General features: G+C 42.6%; 1 protein-coding gene across 1 annotated transcript in view; it reads right to left on the reverse strand.

The window, feature by feature from the left end:
* Window positions 1-16,765: 16,765 nt before the first annotated feature.
* The window catches only part of LOC111158261 (FIG4 phosphoinositide 5-phosphatase), a 129,297-nt gene continuing 120,455 nt past the window's right edge, over window positions 16,766-25,607 (reverse strand). The window contains exon 23 of the mRNA XM_022520179.1: window positions 16,766-17,167. Coding sequence (XP_022375887.1) covers window positions 16,990-17,167 — 178 coding nt within the window. The 3' untranslated portion in view covers window positions 16,766-16,989. The remainder of the gene's footprint in view (window positions 17,168-25,607) is intronic.

Consider the following 25,607-nt stretch of genomic DNA (forward strand, 5'->3'; position numbering starts at 1 on the left):
CAAATGGCCTCGCACCTAGCAGGTGTTCAGGTCTAATCCTATAATTAATGGTTCTACTGACCTGCATTTTCCTTTTGGAAGCTGGGAGAGAACTGGTTCCTAATTCTACAGTCTCCCTATGCTTGTACCAAGTCTCACACATAGTGGATGCACCAAAAAAAGAAAAGAAAAGGAGTTTGGTGAATGAATTTGCTGGAGGTGTGTTTAAGCCAAGGAGTAAATGGATGCATTCATTTAACTAAGCAGTCATCTTCTCACAGTCTTTGGGGACCTCAGTTGGAGGGTAGTGGGGACCTCTTAAGACAGGAAGAGTCACATAGAAGGCTTCGGCTATGTGGTGGGGGATGGGAAGGGTCGATGCCAGAAAGGTGAGCCTCAGAAGCCCCAGGAGTGCTCATCTCTGGAAGTGTCTGGAAGTGGAGGCTTGTGGCTCACCACTAAGGCTGAGAAGTTGTTCAGGGCTCCAGGTTTGTCTTGTTGGGCTCGCTCTCAAGTATGGGGTTCCCATCAGCCAGATGTGGGAGCCACGGCCACCTTCCTGCACTGTTATCCCTACCCCGTGAAGCTGGGTGGGACTCTCCATTCCACGTGGGCCCGAGGGAACACTGTTTTCCCACAGAAGAAGGAGGCCTTCCTGTGGATTTCTCCACAGCAAATGTCTGCCCCATAGCAAGTTCCATTTCATAATGTATTTCATAATGTATTTCCCAAAGAAAGAAGTAATAGACATTGGTGTCTCCTGAAGTTTCAATCAGAAAGCCTTCTCATGCTGAGGAATGCACAGCTTTTTTTTTTTTTTCCAAATATGTAGGCATTTTTAAATTTGAAACTGACTTCGGTATATTAGCACACACACAGGAACTGCCTCATAAACCGGTTTCATTCAAAACCCATGGTCCTAGGTGGCTCAGTTGGTTAAGGCTTCGGCTTGGGTCAGGATCTCAGAGTCCTGGGATCAAGCCCCGCATTGGACTCCCTGCTTGGCAGAGAGCCTGCTTCTCCCTCTCCCTCTGCCTGCTGCTCCCCTACTTGTGCTCTCTATCTCTCTGTCAAATAAATAAATAAATAAAATCTTTAAAACAAAAACAAAAACAAACCCACAGTGTTGACATGTACTAAAGAGGAGAGTCATAGGGAAGCTCTATTTTTAATTTCTTGAGGACTCTCCACACTGTTTTCCCTATGACTCTGCAATTGCACTACTGGGTATTTACCCCAAAGATACAAATGTAGTGAAAAGAAGGGCCATCTGTACCCCAATGTTCATAGCAGCAATGGTCGCAGTCGCCAAACTGTGGAAAGAACCAAGATGCCCTTCAATGGACGAATGGATAAGGAAGGTGTGGTCCATATGCACTATGGAGTATTATGCCTCCATCAGAAAGGATGAATACCCAACTTTTGTAGCAACATGGACGGAACTGGAAGAGATTATGCTGAGTGAAATAAGTCAAGCAGAGAGAGTCAATTATCATATGGTTTCACTTATTTGTGGAGCATAACAAATAGCATGGAGGACAAGGGGAGATGGAGAGCAGAAGGGAGTTGAGGGAAATTGGAATGGGAGGTGAACCATGAGAGACTATGGACTCTGAAAAACAATCTGAGGGTTTTGAAGGGGCGGGGGGTGGGAGGTTGGGGGAACCAGGTGGTGGGTATTGGAGAGGGCATGGATTGCATGGAGCACTGGGTGTGGTGCAAAAACAATGAATACTGTTACGCTGAAAAGAAATTAAAAAAAAAACAAAAGAGGAAAGTCAGAAAACCAGGGCAATCAAGAGCCACTCTCTTCAGAGCCCCAGGTTGCATATCACTCAGACCAGGATGCCCTGGCTCCTTCTAACAATGAGAAATCTTCAGTCAACACTGGGCCTCAAACTAAGATTTGAGATCTAGTCATTGGTACACACCTGACACCTCACCCAAAAAATAGTCATTGAACTGGAGGTAGACCCTCCCATTCGATCAGATTCTCATTGCTAAAAAGGGAATCCACAATATATAATTTTTTTGTTTCTTTTTTTAATTTAAGTTCAATTAGACAACATAGAGACATCTACTTTCAGATGTAGAATTCAGTAATTCATCAGTTGTACATAACACCCAGGGCTCATCTCATCATTTTAAATGAGCTAAGGATTTTCACATATAGGGTTTTTCTCGATGCCAGTTGAGCTGATCCACGACCTTAACAGAATGACTTTCTAAAATGAAAACGAAAAGGTCTCTTTGAAGTGTTAAGTGTTCTGCCCCCTCACTCACATATGCGACTCTAAGGCCAGCCAGCCATAGGAAGCAACTGGGTCCTGTTGGCCTCCTTGAGTTACTCAATTCCTGCCTGGCCCTGCCCCCACCCCCAATAAAGAGAAGCCCCACCCTTTTTCTCATAAGCATATGTCATCCCAAAGAGTTGGAACTCTGATGCTTCTTGAGGTTAAGGGCTTCTGCCATCGGTTCCCCTCTCCCAGAGCAGTTCTTGGTGGAGAGGGCCCAAGGGGCAGACTGTATTCCCAAGACCGGAAAACATCCTGCCCCATCCTTCTCTGTATGCTTTAAGCTGAGGGAATGTTTTGGGGTCATTTGCTCTGAACTTGGGGTCATTGCCCTGAACTCCTGTGGTTCTGGAAGGTATTACGTGTCTGGTCAGAGAGGCAGTCTCCACTGTGCTTCATAGAGCTGGGGCCAAGGAGGGTGGTCCCAGCTGTGCAGCATGGCTACAGAGAGGTAAGGCTGTTGTGGCCCCCCAGGCACTGTGGAAACAGCAGCCGTCCTCAGGTTCTAACCCAAGGCATCTGCCCCTGTCACCATGCCAGCCTTCGCAGTACACGTGTGTAATCCAGATACAACTTGGTGACCTCTAGGACCTGTCTCAGGGTGATGCCACATTTTTAAAAGATTTTATTTATTTAGGGGGCCTAGGTGGCTCAGTCATTAAGCATCTGCCTTTCACTCAAGACACAGTCTCAGGGTTTTGGAATTGAGCCCTCAGTGTGAATTCACCTTTAAAAAAGTAGTCCGAAATGGATAAAAGACCTCAACATGAGGCAGGAATCCATCAGAATCCTAGAGGAGAACATAAGCAGTAACCTCTTCCACATCGGCCACAGAAACTTCTTTTGAGACATGTCTCCAAAGGCAAAGGAAACAAAAGTGAAAATGAACTTTTGGGACTTGATCAAGATCTAAGGCTTCTGCACAGCAAAAGAAACAGTCAACAAAACAAACAGGCAACCCATGGAATGGGAGAAGATATTCGCAAATGACACTACAGACAAAGGTCTAATACCAAAGATCTATAAAGAACTCCTCAAACTCAACACACACGAAACAGATAATCACGTCAAAAAAATGGGCAGAAGACATGAACAGACACTTCTCCAAAGAAGACATACAAATGGCTAACATACACATGAAAAAATGTTCATCATCATTAGGCCTCAGGGAGACTCAAATCAAAACCACATTGAGATACCACCTTACACCAGTTAGAATGGCCAAAATGAACAAGACAGGAAACAACGTGTGTTGGAGAGGATGTGGAGAAAGGGGAACCCTCTTACACTGTTGGTGGGAATGCAAGTTGGTTTAGCCGCCTTGGAAAACAATGTGGAGATTCCTTAAGAAATTAAAAATAAAAAAAGAAAAGAAAAAGAAAAAAAAAAGAAATTAAAAATAGAGCTACCCTATGACCCTGCAATTGTGCTATTGGGTATTTACTCCAAAGGTACAGATGTAGTGAAAAGAAGGGCCATATGCACCCCAATATTCATAGCAGCAATGGCCACAGTCCCCAAACTGTGGAAAGAACCAAGATGCCCTTCAACAGATGAATGGATAAAGAAGATATGGTCCATATATACAATGGAGTATTATGCCTCCATCGGAAAGGATTAATACTCAACTTTTGTATGAACATGGACGGAGCTGGAAGAGATTATGCTGAGTGAAATAAGTCAAACAGAGTCAAGTATCATGTGGTTTCACTTACTTGTGGATCATAAGGAATAACACAGAGGATATTAGGAGAAGGAAAGGAAAAGTGAATTGGGGGAAATTGGAGGGGGAGAAGAACCATGAGAGACTGTGGACTCTGAGAAACAAACTGAGGGTTTTGGAGGGGAAGGGGGTGGGGGTTTGGGTGAGCCTGGTGGTGGGTATTATGGAGGGCACATATTGCATGGAGCACTGGGTGTGGTGCATAAACAATGAATTCTGGAACACTGAAAAGAAATAAAAGAAAAAAAAGTAGTCCAGGTATATTTTTTGTAAAATACGTTTCTATAAAAAAATACATATACAAACACACTTAAACCCTAGTGAAATTCCTTTTCAAACTCATTTTGTGACAATCCCTTTAAGACTTTTTCTCACTCTCAGTCTCAGCCTTCCTTTTCTCTACTACACCCCTCAGGGAAGACTTCTCTCGCCATTATGTGCTCCCCATTTGCTTCCCCACCGGACCTCATTGCTCATGAACACCATGTCCCCAGTGTGTGGATAATCTTCCTCCGATGATTTTCCTAGTGAGAATCTGCCCCTCTGGGACTGGAATAAACATGCTCCACTGTGCTATATGCAGACAGATAAAGCCAACAAACCATGCCCTCCCATCCAGTTTAGGTTACACTTCTAGACCCATAACCTCTGTCCAGAATCCCAGTCTTGGCAGTTCTGTATGCTTCCTTTAGCAAATATTTTCTAATCCAGAAAGAAGCCTGGGACTCTTGCATGAATGAAAGAACCATTCTAGGCCCTGCTTTTCTTGGATATATACCCTTAGATATATCTTAGATATAGCCCTTGCTACACAAGAGCCCTGCTGGTTGACAGAAGTTTAACGACACCCAAGGGCTAGTGTCTGAATCAGCACCTTGTGTGTTAATACTACTGTGAGAAACTTCACTGGCATCAGCTGCTTCACCTCTCACCACCTCCCCTTGTATTTCTCATCTTTAAGTCGGAGTGGAACTAGCTTCTGAGCTATAGAAGATTGCCTCGTCTCTCTACACTCCTCAAGCTTTCAGCAAAGTATTCCCTGGCTGTAGACTCTCAGATGGCCTGGAGTTTCCTCATAATATTCCTGGCATTAAAGTGCTTGTTACAGGCCAGGAATTCTTCTCTACTCTTTGAATGAAATGTCTCATATAATCCTTATGGGAAACACGAGGTTCGTACTATTCAAAAGTCATCCTATGCCATGTAACAGGAACAGAAAACGAGGCCCCCAGAGGTTGAACATCATACAAAGTCCTTGTTCATGAAGTGCAGGACCAGGGATTTGAACCCAGGATCTCTGGCTCTAAATCCTATTCTAGGTACACTGTCTCAGAGCAGTAATCCTACCTTTTGCAAGTCATTGGTAACCTAATGGTTGGGCCAACAACATACCCTGAAATTACAGCATGCCAGCACCCCTACCTATCTACATTGTATCAGAATTATCTCCTGGTTTTCTTCCCTGCTCAATTAGACCACAAGCTCCCCAGGACACGAATGTTACTAGGTCTTACTCATTGTTGTGGTCCCCACATGAATACAGTCATGGGTACTTAATCAATGGTGCAGAACTCTGTTTAGCGGTGATGGTGGGAGCCATGCAGGGACACCATTCGGCTCTACCTTCGAGAATCTTCCATCCAGCTGTGAGCCATGCAGTTGGGTGGCAACCCTGAGCTGCAGTGGCAGAGTGCTGGAGCTGAGACAGTGCTCTTGGTGGACAAGCCCCCAGTCCATGTTGGGCAGGCGACGGTACTAAGGTCTAGTCATCTCTTTTCAACATGGGGCTCCCTTACGGAGCGCCCGTTCTCTGGAGCTCCCGGTCAAGCTGGATGGGACTTCCTCATACCCTCATCACACTGGGAGGTCTCCACCAAATCCTGCTTTTTTCTCCCTTTTCTCACATGGAGGTCAAACAATCCTTGCGATCTGAAGAACTTTCACTGCCCAGTCTTGCTTTGTCTCCTTCAGTCTTTCACAGACTTGCCCCCCATAAACCTCTTACATGCCTAACTTGACATCTGGTGCCCAAAGGATCTGGACTGACAGAATGACCAATTGGATGCTCTTCAGATCTCCTGCATGGGGAGCATAGTCGAGGGAGGGCCTCAAATATTGCATGAACCATAGTTATACCAAAAAAATCATTGCTAATCTGAAATTCAAATTTACCCAAGTGTTTTGTATTTTATCTGGCAACCCGAGATAGGAGTAACCCAAGAAAACGGGCATTAAGATAAATTCGCGCACGTCCTGGTAGTCAAAGAGAACACTGAGCTCCATATACCTGAGCAGAGGACAACTGGTGGGGATTCGTTGGTGGTGATCTGGGAAGACATCCCAGCAGGAGTGAACGCCCTACGTGTAGATGCGATGACATAGGAACGTGGAAGATATAGATGGAAGTATGCCTACAAGGACAGTGGGGATGACTGGTAACTGCTGGGTTGTGTTCCCTGCAAGGGACAATGAGACATGGAAGGCCAGTAACAACCAGCTGAAGGGTACTTGAGAGCCAGAGGGCCTCCCTGGTAGCCGAAGAGTGGCCTTTCTCTTCTACGGTGGAAGAGTAGACACAGCTGAGCAGCATACTGAGGACTGAAGCGTTTGTTGAATCTGGACTGAAGCTCCAGAAAGGCTTACATGCTCAGTCCAGGCAGGCTGGTTATGCGGCTTGGCCGAGAACAGCTGGGACTCTGAAATATGGGATAGAAACATCTGGATGGATGCCTCTGGGAGGATACTGTCTCTGCTGACTCCCTGAACTCTCAGGGGTTGCAGAACTCTTGTAAGAAGAGTGAGCCCTTCTCTCATGCTAGAATGTGCTGCTGAGGCCTGTCCCCAACAAGGTGACAGGTGACCCCTTATGTCACCAGACCTATAACCAGGGTTGAATCCCAGTATAACCTGGCTGAGGAGGTGCTAGGCAGGTGAGGGAGAGGAGGGCTCATACACCGAAGGAGCTCTATTCGTCAGCATGGGCCCCAGGAGCCAGGACGATGCCCTAGAACTGGATTTTGATGCCTAAATCATTGTATCTGCAAGGAGACTTGCCTTTTCCAGGGGCTTGATCAAGAGACCAGCATGGGAGACTGAGTAAGCAAGAATACACGGACCTGGGGACACTTTCTTAGGAACAGGACTTCGTTCCCTGGCAGGGACCCTCTAGGATGAGACTCAGTTGCTGCTGGTGTGGTTTTTAGAAGCCCAGGGAAAGTGATGCTCCATGCTGAGCCAAGTGCAAATGCTTGGATTGCCCTGGCAGGGGTTAGAGGAAGGAATAGAGAATAGGGAGGCTCAAGCAAGGGGGAACCCTGGGATGGATTTCTTATGTGAGGCCGGAAGACATAGCTTTCAGCAAAGCCGTTGGGAACCATCAGGAACGGGCTGGTGAGAAGGGCCTTGGCATCACCAGGAAGGGCTCTAGAGGCCTCCGCTGGCAGGCCAGGACGAGCACAGGCAGGAGAAGTGCCACAGAGCTGAGCTTGCCGATAACCAGGGGGACAGTGGGGGCCTGAAACCATAGAGGTCAAGTGACAGCACTTACCTGCCAGAGCCAGCAGGCCGCAATTGCTGTAATGACCAATCAAGGGGGACCAGCAGCTCAGGGGCTCGCCCCACAAGGTGAAGGTGAGAAAGCACAACGTCCCGGCGGGGGAGCGGGGGGAGTAAATGGGCATCCAGCAAGAATGCTACTTCACAAGCAGAGAAAGACTGAAGGAGCAGGAGGCTGAGGATACCCCAATAAAAAAGGCCACAATAAAAGTAAAGAGCCACGATGCCTTGCTCAGTTCCCAGACCTGAGCAATTTCAGATGTAGTGCCCACTGACTGAGGAAGGGGCTGCGTGGGCAGAGAAAAGGACACTGCTCCACGCGGCAAGGGTCCCCCATGGCTGTTGCTCTGGACCTCCCTGCACGTGACCTATGGCCATTGACTTGAGTGACTAGACCCTAGGGAGGAGGCATGACCCAGACCTATCAATGCACCTTAGACAAGGAGGTGGGTTGACACTGATACCTGGAGAGGCAGGGTGTCACTGGGCTCCCCAGTTAGAGTGAGTGGCCACTCACAGAGGCCAGGTAATAAATGGAGTCCAGCTCACTGTGGACCCACCGGGTCTGCCGTGCCACCTCCCCTGACGTCAAGTGTGTCATTGGAACTGATGGACTTGGCAGTTGGAGTAATCTCCACGCTGGATCCTTGGACTGACTGCGGGTTAGGAATTCTCCGAATAAGCATTCGAAATGTCTCCCTCCCCGTGGGCCAAGGTCAGGAATCCAAAATAGCATATCCCAGGGCACGAAGCGGAGATTAGTGCCACTATTAAAGAAAAGAAGTTTCCTACAGTCCTGGATTGGTCCTAGCCTCCTGGAGCACATGAAGGGCTCTGGTGAGTGCGAGTGTGGGACATTTCCACTGACAGCCGGGCTTGACCCAGATCCAGGTGAGCTCTTTCACTGTAGCTGCCAATGTCCTGCAAGTTTTGTTTAAAAAATAAATAAATAAACTCACCTTAATAAGTGTATAAAATTGAGATCCTTAATGCAGGTAGTAATTTGAGAGTCCTGAATAGACTACTTTTTTAGAGTATTTATGACTGTTATTTTAATACAAATTTATTTAACTGCAAATTTATATCACTTAATTTATTTTTTTTATTCACATATAATGTACTATTTGTTTCAAAGGTACAGGTCTGTGAATCATCAGTCTTCCACAATTCACAGCACTCACCATAGCACATATCCCATCACTCCATCTCTCCCCCCCCCTCCCCTCCAGCAACCCTCAGTTTTTTCCTGTTTTTAAAATTTTTTTTAAAAGGTCTATCTCTGAATAGACCATTTTTTTTTAATGCAGAAGACTCTCAGAAGATGTAGAGAGACATTTAATTCTATTATCCCAAAGATTTCATAAGGAAAAGATAAAATAGATTTTTTACACAACCTTAATTAACCTAAAATGATGATTAGAAAGGTCACATACTTCCATTTACTAAATGTTTTCTGTGAACAAGCTGACCGGCGAATTTCTGTCCCTGAAGATACAGACAAAATTAAATGTTTTATTGAACTGAATTAAAGATGAGTTTATAATCAGGGAAGAGAGATTCATAAAAGCTTCTATCACATGTGATTTGCCAACATGTGGTATCTTTTCTCAAACTGATTTTGCAGAGGCGTTAGACTTTATTGAGACACCAAACTTAACAAAATTGTTATCCGTATCTTTCGAAAAAACCCAAACCTTTATAATCCATCTGGAAGTAGAAAATGACATTATAATTCTCCATAGTTCAGTGAATAGTTAACAACAACCACAAAAAAACCCACAGTCATATAATCTCTAGTATACCTTCCCCTGCTAAAAAGCCGTCAAAAGTAAACACATAAGGGGAAAATAGCCAAAGTTAAGAATTTTCAACTTTGCCAGTACCGTATTTAATGTTACAATGACCTAATTTGACAAAATTAGGATTCGGCATGGCTGATTCATTTGGATGCGATAAATAAAAGCAAAATCTATATTCACATAAATCTCTTTTCTCCAGAAAGACAAAGTTTATTGTCTGTACATAGCAAGCCCGTGCTTGTAGCAGGTAGAGGTATGCAACAGGTTGGGGAGTGGGGGTTAAAGGAAGACACACTCAACTCTCCCTTGGATGGCTTTGAAAGCGGGAATGAATGAACATGGTTTTAATGGGTTAGACACTCGAAGACAAGAGGATGATTCAAGCCTCCTGCTGGTCCTGAGCCTCCACAGCATATACCGAGTGCCAGCCAGAGGGGTTCTGGGCTGGGAGATGCAGAGAAGGGTGGTTTGGCTCTGTCTCCCAGTGCTCAGTCTTCTTGGGGAGATAGACACCTAACCCGCTCGACAGAACAGTGTGGTATGTACTATAAAAAGACGGGATGCTGTGAATACCCAAGGAGAATGTGTCCTATTGAGGCGCTCTCCTCAAGCCTGTCAGTGGGTCCCACCTGGCCCAAAGTTGATACTCAAAGCCTGTTAATCCCTTAGCATATTAGTCCTCAAAACATGGCTCACGGATGCATGGGAGTTCTTCAGACTCGTTCAGGGAGTCAGCCAGGTCAAACTATTTTCATAACGATACTAGATACTATTTGCTTTACTCACCATGTTGACATTGGTACTGAGGGTACAAAAGCAATGGGGAGAAAACTGTTGGAAGCTGAGTGTGAATCAAGGCAGGGACACACGGTTGTCCCCTGTGCCTCGCTCACTGCCTTCCGTGAACAGCCAGCTTCACTTAAGAATGTCCCTGAGGAAGCAGTAAAAATTATTTTTATGAAATCCCCACACTTGGGTATGGTTTTTTTGAAATACTGTGTGATGATAGGGGAAGGGCTTCTAAGTGTTTTGGCTGCATACCCAAGTAGAGTGGCTGCCTTTGAGGAATGTTGCAGTTGTTTGAGTTGTGAGCTGAATTAGCCACTCTTCCAAGGGAGACCATTTTTACTTGAGAGAAGGACTGTCAGACAAGCTATAGTTATCAGGTTTGGGTATTTGGCAGCCTCTTTTCTTGAAAATGAATCAAATCAGCCTGTCATTATATAGAAAACTGGCTATATTTGTTGCCAATGATAACATTTGAGCTTTCAAGCAAACATTAGGATTTTGGAAATTCTATGTACTTGGCAGCTTCTCGGTGCTGAAAGTTGGCGATACATGAACATGTCAACATTTGGAAGATCCGCCTATCTCAGTGAACAAGTATTTTCTAAATGACCAATGTGTGATGTTACAAAATCAAGCTTGGGTAAAAGATCTGTTCTAAGTATAAGCTATACCAATTTTAATGTCACAGACTATGCAAGGTTCATTGATATAGTTTTGGATTTCACCATGCAATGAACCTTTAAGGAACTACCACTTACTGGGTTTTGGTATTGTAAGAAAAATTATCCACAATAATCCAAAAAAATTATTATTAAAATGTTCCTCCATTTCTCAACTTCATATCTGTGAAGATGGATTTTCTTCACATGTTTTAACCAAAACAACATAATAAATCAGACTGAATGCAGGAGATATGAGAACCCAGCTGTCTTCCATTAACCCAAGCCACATGTTAAAAAGATTGGAAAATATGAACTAATGTCAATCTTCATTAAATTTTTTTGAAAAAGTTACTTTTCATTAAAAAATGCTATTTCTGTCGACATGGGACGGGTTTATTATTGTTTTTTGTTTTGAAAAGGATCTTTCTCATTAAAAATATGCTGTTAAGGTGGGATGGTTTTATTATTGCTATTTTTAATGAATTAATAAATATTTAAGAGTTACTAGTTTCTGGGGTGCCTGGGTGGTACGGTTGATGAAGCATCTGACTCTTGGTTTCAGCTCAGGTTGTGATCTCAGGGTGCTGTGATTGAGCCCTAGGTCGGGCTCCACATTCGGGGTGGAGTCTGCCTGAGTTTCTCTCTCCCTCTCCCTCTGCCCCTTTGGCTTGTGCTTTCTCTCCCTCTCTCGCTAAAATAAATAAATAAATCCTAAAAAGAAAAAAAAAAAGAGTTTTCAGTTTCTGAATGTGGTCAATACTGATAACTGAGATTCATATAAACAAAAGCTCTTTGGAGGTCTTCAATAATTTTAAAAAAATTGTAATGTGGTTCTGAGAGCAAAAAGTTTGAGAACCACTGCATTAGCCCATCAGGTCCTCCACAATCTCACTTGACCTATCTTTCCAACTTTTTTCCTGACCTTTTTCTTCCCACCACCTTCCTCACCACCATCTCTCTGCCCAGCGATGCCAAATAACTTTCTGGCCCCCCAAATAGGTGGCCCTCTTTCTTCTTCTTCTTTTTTTGAATGCCTTCTCTGCTATCCCTCCTTGTCAGGTTTCTACTCATTCTCTTAAAATCAAGCTCAGTAAAAATTTCCCTTATTACCCTGTAGAGCTAGTCACACCCTCCTCAGGTCCCCAGCGGCTTTGTGCTGAGCAGTGATCTTGAGAAACCATTTTGTGTGAGATTGTTTACACAGCTGTCTTTCCCTCAATGCTGTGGGCTCCTCAGGGCAAGGAACAGTTTTTTTTCTTCACCCTTAACTCATTAAACTCCAGCAGCTAGCCTGGCTCCAAGCACACTGCTGGTACTCAGCAAATTCCAGAAGAAAAGTGGCAGAGAAGAGGACTTTCATCTCACTCTCCTGCCCCGACCTGATTCTGGGGCAGAGGGAGGGATGGTAGCGGGAGGTGTGGCGAGGCACTCCTCAGAAGAGGGACTGTGTCGCACACACTCGAGCCCTAGCTGCCCAGCACACACACACAAACCTTCTTCCTTCCTCCATGTACTTCCAGAAATGTCTTCTAACCGAAGCCAGAGAGCTCCACACAGATTTGTCTGCACTCACTCCCCAGAGGAAATCCTCCAGAATCTTATCTTTAGTCACGAGAGATGATGTCATGACAGCCCTCTTCCCTGACTGCCAGAACTTTAGGATCACCTGTCTTAGCCATTCTGCCACCTTGGGACGAGATGGTCAATTTTATCATCAACCCAATCATCTCTAAATTACAATGATGGAGGGGGCAAGAGAGAGACAAGGGAAGAGAAGAAAACTGTATTTAAATTATAATTCTCACTGTAAAAGGAAAAAATGATGATTATTTGAGGACAACTGGAATGATTTACCTTTCAGCAGCAATGAAAACGCAGATGGTGGCGCTTTCCTTGTCTCTGTAATTAACCTTGGGGCAACAGGATTTGTGACCCTCTTCTGTCAAGCCATGTTTCTCTTTGATCAGCATCTTGGCCGCTGCCTGGTTTAGCAAATCCCATTTCCCATTCCCCCCCTTTTTTTTCCCTCTATAAACGAATACCAGTGGCTTATTTTTGTGCTTTTCTTTATGAAAAGCCTTCTTCAGTTATGGAGGCTCTAGTTTTTACTTCCCAGTTGGATGGCCATCACGTTGGGAGTCCACTTAGACGAATGTCCTGAAGAAATGAACCCATAAACTATTTTGTGTGTGGGTACCAAGATTTAAACAGTAGCTCACTGTTCTTTATTAGTAAATGGCCCTCCAGCTTCTGAAAATGAAAAGGGGACTCGAGAGTCTATTGAGGAAAGCTGCTCGTGTGCATGTAGATAGAGAAGCCTGACCTCTGCTAGGAGCATGTCAGAACACGTGCAGTTTCCAGAGTCATCTATCACCTCTTCCAAAGGGAACGAATTAAGTCTCAATAAGGAAGTAAAATAGATCATTTTCCCTTCAATGCAGGATTCATTTAACTATCACAATCATCCGTTAGCTCTGTCGTTTGTCAGGCAGGAGAGATTCTGAGAGGTGGTACAGGTCTCAGCAGAACAAATACAAAATGCCAGGGGGCAAACCAGAAAAAGGGAATGCATCTTGAAACTGATTACAAAAGAGGAAAATGTGATTTGCAAGAAAAGGTAATCTAGGCCAGCTTTGCCTTCTCTGGCTACTCTAAGCGATTTACCCTGACCAGCCGGCCCCAACGGCACAAGTGAGGACAACGGTGAGACAGGTCGTTTCCCACAAGGAGAAAACACATCTGGACTCGGCAGCTGGTAAATTCTAGGAAGGAGAAAACTCATGAATTGGGAAAATAAAGCTTTATTGTGAAACATATAATAAAATACAGAATGATTTTTGAACTCTTCTACCTGCAGAAACCTAACGAAGTTGGAATCTCATCTTCAAGCGACAACTGATTTATTCACATGGAAGAATCCAATCGATTTAAATTCTGACAGGAATTGTTTTTCTGTGGAGAAATGGAATTCACATAAAACAATTTCAATTTGGATCCACAACATCTAAAATTAAACTCCTCTGAGTTTAATGTTAACAGTCATACAGATTTTGCCTCACGACCGCAGAACGATTTTGCATGTCCAGTCATTTGTGCCGTGGATGCTTCCAGCCTTCTCTACGGCATGGCAGCCATGAGTGAGCAGGAAAAACTCATACCAAAGCATCTCTTGGTTTCCCAAAATAAGACCTAGCTTCTTCTGGTGTGTAGATTTATATCAAGCGGCTTTAAGAAAGCACGTCCCCTGGGGCGGCTGGGTGACTCAGTTGGTTGAGCAACTGCCTTCAGCCCAGGTCATGATTCTGGAGTCCCAGGATCGAGTCCCGCATCAGGTCCCACTGACCTCTCTCCTCTCATACTCTCTCTCATGCTCACTCTCTCTCAAATAAATAAATAAAATCTTAAAAAAAAAAAAAAAGCACGTCCCCCACCATCTCACACACACACGCCTAAGAAGTTCACACTCGATTGTGACGTGGATGTTTTTACTTTGCTCTCAGGTATAACATGGTCAACAGAATTTATTTCATAGAATGTCCTCATTGTTTGCTGATACTTCAATTTCTGATCTACTGTGTTTCACGGTTCATTCGTATTGCTTGATCTAAATTAAAATGAACAATGCCAAAGTGACGTAGGAAGGCCTGTTTTAGGTGACAGTGGCATGGTGACAGTGCAGACGTGGTCTTGCTCTGAGATGATGCTCGGCACCAGGTAAGGAAGTGGTGGCAAGCACGCATTATTGGTGATCTTACCGAGCGAACATTTAGTGAATATTTGCTATGTGACAGACACCATTCCGGATGATTTATAGGTATTTTCTCATTTCTTTCAACCACCCTCTATACTACATGAGAAAATTGAGGCTTTGAGATTACTTGTAAGTGACAAGGGTCCCAGCTCATTCTCTTAATCAGTACAGGTTTCTTCTCTTTGGGTCTAAAAATTAGAGTAGCCTTCTATACTCTCTTGCACATATTAGCTTTTTAGTGTTTTCATAGATACATTCACTTCATTTACATGCTCCTTGAGGTCAATAAACTCTTTCAAGAGATTAAATGTTACATCTACTCTGGTATCAATTTGTACTTCCCTGTACAGCTAAAGAGGAAGTAATCTGAATTAATGACAAAATTAATAGTTCAGCTACCATCTTTGTTATGTCAAAACAATGTTCATTTGTCATGTTGAAAACCATGTTAATCATGTTTAAGCCACTGCCTTATACTGAGAACACTGCGCCACCATCACCAACCACCACCACTGCACATGGAAACTACCCATTCTCTGAGCGTCATTTATGTGCCAGGAATCGTGGCTACATGTTTCACATATATTCCCTCTAAATTTCACAACACACCAAAGGAAGCATTGTGAGCCTTCCTTCATAGCTGAAGAAGGTTACAAAAGAAGACCTAGATTCCAGATCTTCACAAAGACTCCATTCTCGTCATAAGGAGATAGATCTCCCAAAAAACATGTTAAAAATCAATTTTAAACTGAAGGTCCGGGTTTGAGCTATAACTCGACACTTTCCCAGCAATCTGAGATGAATTTTTGACTTGGGAAGACTCAAGAGAGATCCCACATGCAGTAGAGCAAGCTACCGTGGTAGCTAACAAGACCACGCCAACACAAATTTTCTCTCACCTGTTGTCATTCTCTAATCCTGGTTTTATGAATGATATCAGTAAAAAAAGGTCTGCTGATTAGGGGCTTTTATTTATTTATTTTTTTATTTTATTTATTTTTTTTAAAGATTTATTTGTCAGAGAGAGAGGGAGAGAGAGCGAGCACAGGCAGACAGAATGGCAGGCAGAGGCAGAGGGAGAAGCAGGCTCCCTGCCGAGCAAGGAGCCCGATGTGGGACTCGATCCCAGGACGCTGGGATCACGACCTGAGCCGAAGGCAGCTGCTTAACCAACTGAGCCACCCAGGCGTCCCTGATTAGGGGCTTTTAATCTGCAGTGGAGAACCTTCCACAGACTTCCAGCTTCTCAGGGTTGGAGACCCCCTAAAGGTCATTTAGATAGTCAGTTTTCCTTCTCCCATTAGACAGCTTGGTTTTCTTCTCTATTTTATTTATGAAGAGGAAGAATTGAGACAACTTATTAAAAAAAAAAAGCACAGGCATAATGAGATCACATCATTTGTGTCCAACTTTCAGGAAAGGCAGGAAGTTTTCCCTGCTACGTGTGACTCTACAGTGAGCAAACCGAGTACATGACGAGTCAACCCTGACCAGACACCAGACGTCAAATCAGGTAACACAACTGCACACCACAGAAGTTCTGCAGGGTAATACATTTTTAATGTTTTATTTTGATAGATAAAAATTGTAAGAATTTTTTTATTTTGATAGAAAAATTGTAAGAATTGTTAAAAAAAAAAAAGTCCATTTACCCTTCCTTAGACCAGATCCACTGATTAATATTTTGTCCCATTTGTTCTTTCTTCCTGAAACACTAAAGAGCACTTTGTTGACATCTTGTCCCTTTATTCATAAATATTTCAGCATGTATTTCCCAAGAACAAGAGTTTTCAAAATAATATTTTTTTAAATCAAATCACAAAGTTAACATAAAATCAGAATAAATTTTAAAAAATACATTGACTACAAAGAAAAATACTCTAACTTCATTTTGCACAAAAGAGGAGCTTTTTGGCCTGTTTTGCTTACTGTGATACTCCTAGACTCTACCATAGTTCCTGTGTACACATCAGGCGCTCAACAAATCCCTGTTAATTTCTTAATTATGCTGTGATATTATATTGACTGCATTTTTAAAAAGATTCTATTTATTTTAAAGAAAGACAGAGAGAGATTGCAAGTAGGGGGAGGGGCAGAGAGAGAGAGAGACAGGAGAATCTCAGGCAGCCTCTGCACTGAGCGTGGAGCCCAACATGGGGCTCGATCTCACGACTCCGAGATCATGACCTGAGCCAAAATCAAGAGTCGGTTGCCCAAGTGACTGAGCCACCCAGGAGTCCCTGTTGACTGCATTTCTAAACAAAGTATTTCTAAAGAAAAGCAAAGGCAATAACAGCAATATATTTAATCATTTATAGTTGCCCAGTTACAAAAAGGAAAAACTTTCAGAGGTAAAGGACTCCTAGGAAATTAACTCTCTAAGATGAGACAAAACAGATTACAACGTGAACCAACTGATGGGTTGGACCTGCTCTCTTCACAGGTAGCGGTTCCTGATGTATTCTCGGTACATGGCGGTGTCTTCTTTGCCAAGGGGCTGCATGATCCCTTGACTGGCCTGGATGTGGGCTTGGAAGATCTCTGTAGATCTTCTGTCTACTCTCGGAGGCTGAACTTCATAGATGTTGTCTTGTGAGAAAGCTGAGATAGGTGTTCTACAAAAGGGAAGGGAAGACAAGGCTACGTTAAAGAGAATAAAGTGAAGGACCCACAAGGGAGCTATGGTCTCAAAGCATTCGAGAGCCGCCGACCTTGACGACCATGTGGACTTAACAGTAATAAGTTGTGATAGTAACCTCCCCTGACCACAGGACAGAGCTGACCCAGCAACTGTGCAGGGAATCTTCCCTGAAGCACAGGCTAGGCAGGCACCCCTCCTCTGTTCCTGCAGCCCCAGGCACACCTATGTCTGTGCACCCATATGCCACCCCCACACGACCGGAGTAACTTTAGGTGGGAGCTGTACATTTTTTGCTCCTTGATACATCATAGGAACTCAGTGTTTTGTTTTGTTTTTTTTTTTTGTATATTAATTTTGTATCCTGCAACTTTACTGAATTCATTTATTAGTTCTAACAATTATAGTTTTTAAAAGGAAGATTTAGGAGGAATCCATGAAGTAAGGGATATGAATTCCTTCCTCACATGGAGAAGAAGAGCAGATGAGTTTGTATGTATAAAGGGCTCCGTTAGCATAATGCCTGGCACAATGTAAGTGCTCAGTAAATGTCAACTATGATTAATAATTACAGGTGCATAATTGTTTATCTGCAATTCTGAAATCCTAAGAGCTTTAATGACCAAATGTTACTTGGATGGTAAAACGTGACCCAGCTGAAATTCATTTGGTAGCATATCCTAATCTGAACCAACAATACTTACTCCACTTCATGTGAATATTAATGTGTTTCATTATCAGACAAGTCCTCAGATCACACCAGGGATGTACCATCCTGTTATGCTAATACCCCAAAACTGTGAATTCTGAAACACATCTGGCCTCAGGCTTTTGCTGAGAGATTGTGCATCTGTAAGATCCAGCTTCCTTCCTTTCTGGGGTATTGAAAAGCACCCAAGAATCTCTTTACTCAAAAATACCCCCCCATTCCCAAGCCTGGAAACATAAAGTTCCCAGCCTAACTTCATGTGTGGAATTTCCTTCTACCCACTGGAGAAGGTGCTGTCTCCAGAAGGGCCTTGTCAAAATGCAGTTTTGATCATTGAAGATGGAGCACCTACTAGTTATTGCATCCTTAGCTGACAGCAGGCCCTCAAGGGATGAGTCAGTCAGCCAAGTCAGGTGTGATGCAGAGTGAGCATGTGTGTAGAGTGTGAATGGAGGGTCAAGAAGGGTCCACTGATGGGGAGGACAGTCCACAAAAAATGGTGCCATGAGGGACTGGTGTACAATGACAACATACTACATCATGTACCCCACGGCTGGTCCCGTGAGGTGGGGGGCACTTCCTACACTAGGGCATCAAGGTAACACAGAGAGAGAAGATCCAAAGAATCTATTCTGCTAGGCTGGACCCTAGCTATCCCACTGTTCCAGAAGCCCAACAGGAAGGCATCCTGGATGCCTGGAGGTTTGCTTAGCTGGGGTCCCTGCAGCTGGGGGAGGTGCTCTGCTGGCAGGAGCAGAATTGGGCCTCAGCCCCAGCTAGGTCTGGACTTGGGATGTCAACACTTCAAAAGACATCGTGAAGTGCAGACACACAGTGGAAGACAGGAGTTGTACAGTAATGCCCCACCCTCTTAGGACACATTACCATCAAATGGGGGGGTCTCTCTTACCCAGAAAACAGCGTGCTTTTTCTTTCCCTGGAATGCTAACACAACCTGCCATGGCTGGAGATGTATTAAATTCCATGAAAATAAAATAGAACTGGAGGTGGAACATTCTTTCTGGAAACCAGCCTCAATTGTTTTCACCTCAGGAGAATACATTTCAACTCAAATTTGGTATATAGTTTGTGAAATACTCCTATTTTTTAAAGCACTTAAATAATTTCATACAATCTTAGAATGTGATCTTTAAGTAAATAAAACCAAAGGAAAATGATTTACTCAAATTAAAAAAAAAAAAAGAAAGACGAAGGTAAAAGACATCCTGAAACGTCTGAACCTCAATCTGGCCTCCAGCCTGGCGGCAGAGCTTTCTTCAAAACACACAAGTGACAGTTATTTTGATGTCTGTGGAGAATACACTGTAATGGTGAACAATTAGGATGATTAATAATACAAACTCTTCTCCTCAATCTTCCCTCACAAAAACATAGCAACTCCCCAGTCATTCACATAATTCACATTGAAATGCTAGAATTCTTTAATGGTAGCTAATATTCAGGAGCAAACCTTTTTCACCTGAACCTTTGAAATGAAGACTCCATTAGGGTTTTTAAAGACTGTCATCAAAGTACCAGTCATAGACAGCAACTATGCCTGAACCACACCATCTACACCTGTCTAGTGTCTTCTCCTTCTCAAATCTCTTTTACATATATGATCTTACTTAATTTTCACACTCTTCCTGGAGGAAGGAAGCATAGGGATTAGACCCTCCATGTGACAGAGGAGAGAGATATTTTAAGTCAGTCTAAAAATGGGGCTAATGGTTTCTGTCCTGTCTTTGAAGCCAGACCTCTGACCAGAACTGTCTGCGCATTAGTGACCTCTCTGGCAGAAATCACACCAGGCATTTGATAGATGTAGGAAGATACCGTCTGGGTACTCAACCTTCAGGGGTTTAGAAAGAGGAAATGCCAAGTGACCAAGGCATTGTCTGACCCTTCAGAGGCCTCAGTTGACTATGCAGGTGGGCCACCTGCGGAATATCATGGCGGCTGGGCACAAGCCTGTGGATGTGGGGCCGGGGCAACCTCGGATGGGGCCAGAGATCAGACACTTCCACCCCAGGCCTTTGCTTTCTGACCAGAAAAGCAACCAGGAGTCCTCACCCTACTTCTTGGTTAACTGCCTCACGGCCACGTGGAAGCATGGAGGCCATTACCACACTCAATATGAAAAGCCAGACATCAGCCTGAAATGACATCCGATTGACTGGAAGCTGGGTTTAGGGTTCCAGTGCCACCTCCCTATGGTTTCAAAACAACACAGGGAGTCAGAAAATGCATCAACCATCCCCCTTGTCCTTTCTATTCTTCTAGATTCAAAGTCTATGTTAAATAACAAAGTTGTAATATTAGAATGCTTATTACTGGATTGGGGCCAGAAAGACACTTCAGAGATACCCAATATCATTGGCATAATCAGAAAAATGAGGAGGAAGAAACCGATTCACAGAGAAACTTTTGTTTCTTTGTTTTACTCAGTTGTCAAGAACCCAGTGACAATGAACTCCCCACGGTCTTAAGGCAGTGGCTCTCCAAGTGTGGTTCCCAGACCAGGAGCATCAGCATCACCAGGGAACTTGTTAGAAATATAAATTCTCAGGCCCTACTCCAGACCCACTGAGATGGTTAGCAAGGCCCATGATTCTGACACTTGCCAAAGTTTGAAACTCTTTGGTCTAAGAAGACCAAAATATATCTAAAATGCTAAAGAAGATCTTACTTGTGGTCAGTCAGCAGCATCAAACACTTGGAAACAACAACTTTCTTTTCAAATGATATACTACCGCTAACCCTCCATCAAGAATCATAATTCCATATTTAATTGTAAATATACTAGACACCACACATTTCCTCAGGAGGAGATAGCTCTGATTTCTCCAGGAGCTTACACATTTCCAAGGTGGGAAAGAAATACAAAAACATCCAAGACCCTCACAAGGGGCTGCTGGTCAGCACCTTGTCTCTGAGGGTTATCGGAGAGAGATGGATAACCCAGTAATGCTTTCAATACTACATGGAACAGTCTTTATTGGCTTCCATGGCATCTGTTTCTAGATAAAAAAGACCAGTATTTAAACACTAAATGAGGTGGAAGTTGTGAAACTACTTTCTTTTCCTCATTCCAGTCGAGAAATCTGGCTTATTACTGCACTTTCATAGTGGAAAAATGGTCCCACTTTTCTCTCCTGACCATAAACAGAGGGAATTTTGTTTTCAACTTCTCCTCACAGCTCCCAAAGGGATAAGACCTCCTGCTCCTAGTTCAAGTAGTTCCCAGTAGTATTTCTGGACATAAAAGATAATTACAAATGTGTGGGCTCATTTCTTTTTATCTACGGAACCTAGTTCCATCTTCAAAGAAGAGCTCTGTATTTCCCCTCAAGGAATGTTACGGTCTTATTTAAAATAATATATGTGCCAGTTCATTTACGGGCTGCTTAACCCAGACTGCTCAGTGTGCTCAAACACCAGGGACCGATGACACTTGGCCTCCGCTGCAGTTCCCGCTCACAGAAGAGAAACACTTCAGGCAGAAATTCAGAAGACACACCACATGTTTTTAAAGAACATACTTATTGATGCCCTTTTATGCTCTTTCTTAAACGTGGTATTACTCGCTTGGTTATACTATGACCATGTCTGATAATAATCCTATCTTACCCTTGGTTGCAGAACTAATGTTTGAGTCCCTTTTGAAGTTCAACTCCTATTGAGGTTTTTTTCCCTAACACATACGAATACTCGATAAACAGGTTGATTGGACAAGGAAATATTTAATTGGTCAGACTGAAATGTCTTAATTTAGTTACGTCCCAGTAATTTGTGGCTGGTGATAGAAAAACGGGACCATATTTGTATAATTTCAACAATACTATACACATAATACTTGTGCATCTGTTAAAATCTTCTCTTTTTCCCATGATTAGCATTTTGGCATACATCAGACCCCATTTGGCACTTCCAGAAATTTCTGTGATGGTTCTGGTCACAGAATCTCTTTCCCGTCTGTTGCTATCCCAAACTCCCAGTTTTCTGTTTCTTTCACAGAATCAACCAAATGATTCTTTGTTGGTCATAACTGATCATTTCTTTCATTATTTCCTCTGCTTTCCGAGAGAAACTATCACAAGGGCAGGTTCAAATTGCTCAGGTGCTCTGGTCTCAGTGGAATAAAACCCTAGCAAATGCCTTAAAATCACCAGTCTTTGATTATTAGTCTATTTGTCTTTCTGCAGGTCTTATAATTACTTTTAGAAAATAATAGAAATAATATTAAATTACCAATATTAATAATATTAAATTATTTAAATATTATTATTAAATAACATTAAACCAAATAGAAATAGAAAATAATAGAATAGAAAAAATATTTAGAAAATAATTTCTAAAAAATTAGAAAAATGTGGTTCTCAAAATGCATTCGTCCAATATGGTGGCCATTAGCCACATGCAGCTATTTAAATATAATTAAAATTAAATGAAATTTAAAATTAGTTCCTCAGTAGCATGGGTCCCATTTCAAGTGTCTGACAGCCACACACAACAAATGATCACTGTTGGACACAGTATAGATATAGAATATTTCCATCATCACAGAAAGATCTATGGGATGTAATGTTTTCAAACCTCTTCCCTATTATTTTTTCCTCACAAATTCTGGCCAATTTTAGGTCTTTCTAAGCTCATTACCCTAATATATTTTTGTATGGTATTTATCACTCTCTGATCTTTTATTTATGTATTTATATACTTACTAGGAATATGAACACCATTTTGATCACCTCTTTATCTCCAATGGCCAGAAGAGCACCTGGCATATGGTAAGTGCTCAAAGTTATTCATTGAATGAATGAATGAATGAATGACATCTGGTTAAGGAATATTGGGTTTCTAAATTCAGAACCTGAATTTAGTGTGATTTGGACTACTCAAGATGATAGGGCAGCTAGGGTTTCCCATCAGAAGCTTTCTCTTCAGTTCCTTTCTTCAGATAATCCGTAAGTGGACAAGGAAACTGAGGGCAAGCCGGAGTGCCTTCTAGCGGGATAAAGCCATCAAAGTTGCTCAAAAAACAACGGTGAGGCAGAAGCAGTGGGTCCTTATCCTCAAGAGGCGAGAAAACAGTGACTCATGCAGATTAACAAAGTTACTACATGGGCTGAAATCAAGAAGAACTTGTCAATCTTCAAATCACCTCTAATACAACAAAAGGCAAAATATACCCCTCTATTCTGGGGTCCAAGAAAGCAGGCACAGCCTACATTCACTTTTACATACCTGTCGTGCCAATTTCAACACCAGAAATATGGGTAAGCTCTTGTCATTTGCTGCCTTGCCCCTCTAGGATACTTCCAAATGTTTTCGGGTATATACATGTGATACCACAGAGTGAAGGTGACGGGCTTGAGGGGCAAGTGCTAACCCGTGTAATGGGAAATTGAACCATGTTAGTACTGCTGATAAGATTCTAAACATTATCAAGGTAAAGAAATTAATTTCCTTTTTATTCCTACTAAAAGACACCAAGTCTATATTAACACACAAAATGCTATGAATCTATGGGGCCCATGGGCGGCTCAGTCAGTTAAGCCTCTGACTCCTGATTTTGGCTCAGTTTGTGATCTCAGGGTCAGGTGATCAAGCCCTACATCGGGCTCCACACTTAGTGGGGAGTCTGCTTCTCTTCCTCTGCCCCCCGCTTGCTTGTGCATGCACACGCTATCTCTCAAATAAATAAATCTTTTTTTTAAATGCTATGAATCTAATATATGATCTCTAACAAAGCCCAATTATTTCAGCCTTATTATGCCACTGAAAGCTAATGAGCATGTCACAGAATAATGAACACATCTGATTTCTTTATGTGCAAACATTTCCAAATCCTTTTAATAGCTGCTATTATAACAAGATGATTGGGCTGTCCTCCAGCAGAGACACTGAAAGGGAGGTTGGAAATCCCACAGGCAGGTTAAAATTCATTAATAAGAAGAGGACAATAATGCCAGTCTTTAAACAACCCACCACAGAAGCAAAAAGCGGTGATAAGAAGGAAACAAAGAATATAATCTGTGCTGATGGGACGTAAGGGGTATCACCTCACACACCATAGACGCAGGCTGCTCGGTGTGTATATGAGGCCCTTCAAAGGCTCAGCATTAAGGAAACTTGACTCCACAAAGCAGGGTAGGTCCTTTAAGACTTTGACAGGAGAGGAGCAGGTGGCGAATGGGAATGGAGAGAGCACGAGGACAGCAAAACCCTTCTTGGGTGTTTCTCAAACACTTATCTGCCTTCTACCATATGCATTTGTCACGTCTAAGGCTGCTAAACTCTATCTTTGGAAGACTCATTTGTCATTTTTCACCAGATCCATTAGATGAAGAAATAGCCTATGTTTACACACAAACATTCTACATATACAGATAAAATATTTACATATAATACAGATCAATGCTCATATACACTAAAATATAATATATATTTGTGCTTACATACATTATATACATATTATGTAGTCTTTGAACACATTGCTGTGGAAAGGGTAATCCATATATTCCAACGCGCCCCACAAAATGACGTGCTTCAAATGAGCCCATGTGAACTCATTTTTACCATGTCCATTTTAGGGACCTTTACAACGCACAGATACTGGAACAAAAGGACAGCTGATGAGCCTCCAGGGCAATGGAGCCAGGAAATCTAGAAAACATACTGTAACATTTACTATTTCTTAGGGCCAGAGCACCTTGCTCTTAAAATGTGACTTTTTTATATTGTTATATAGAAAAGAATCAATATAATATACATCTTAGAGGCTGTTACAGGTTTGTCTGGGTAAAGTTTTCAGTGACATTACATCTCTGCCTTAAATTAAAAGTGATTTTTTTGGTCAAACATAAAAAAATTAACAATGTTTGCCCAATATTTATCATGGAAAAACTACTGTGTTTCAGAATTGTCAATGCATTTCACACTTTTATTGCAAAATAAAACACAGATACAGGAAGCCACACAAAACAGACACATAGAAATATTATAAAGTGGACACCACCTGGGTCAAGAAACAGAAATTTTGGCAGCTAAACCCCTTCCATGTGCCCCATTCCCATCAAAACCATAGTTGCTATTATCCCAACTGGCATAGTAATCACTTCCTTGTGCTTTTAGAAATGAGTTTTTCATTCAAATGTGCATCTCCAGACTTTCATTTAATCTTGCCCATTTTCAAAAATGGGATATGCTTTTTAATCTACAGATTCTCTCGTCTTTCTTTTCCTTACAATTCATCGATCGAAATATCCAGGTTGTAGAGCTTCTCTCAGCCTAGATTTTGCTGACTGCATATTTATAATGCAGTTCAAAATGTTCCTCTGTCCTTTATATTTCTGCAAGTCAGCAAGTGCATCCAGAAGCTTGGTGAGAATTTGCTTCTCTTGCTTTGGCAAGTCTGGAGGTGGTGGTGTGCTGGTTCATCAGGAGGGCCAGACTAAGTTGTTTATCTCTTTTGATGTTAACAGCCAATATTGCTCAATGCCTACATCTGTTAACACTGGGGATTGCCCATGCTATTTCTTTTTCATTAATTAGTTGAAACTCTGTTTTTTTTCTTTTTAAGGATGCTTTCCCTCACCTCTTATTTGATTATCCGGTGGTATAATTCATACGATTCAAAGTGTCATATACTTGATTTTTTTCCCTTTATTTTCCAGTTTTCTGGATAATGAAATGGTTCCCTAGA

Source organism: Enhydra lutris, unplaced genomic scaffold (genome assembly GCF_002288905.1).
Source record: "Enhydra lutris kenyoni isolate GAN:26980312 unplaced genomic scaffold, ASM228890v2 scaffoldscaffold58, whole genome shotgun sequence".
Taxonomy (NCBI): domain Eukaryota; kingdom Metazoa; phylum Chordata; class Mammalia; order Carnivora; family Mustelidae; genus Enhydra; species Enhydra lutris.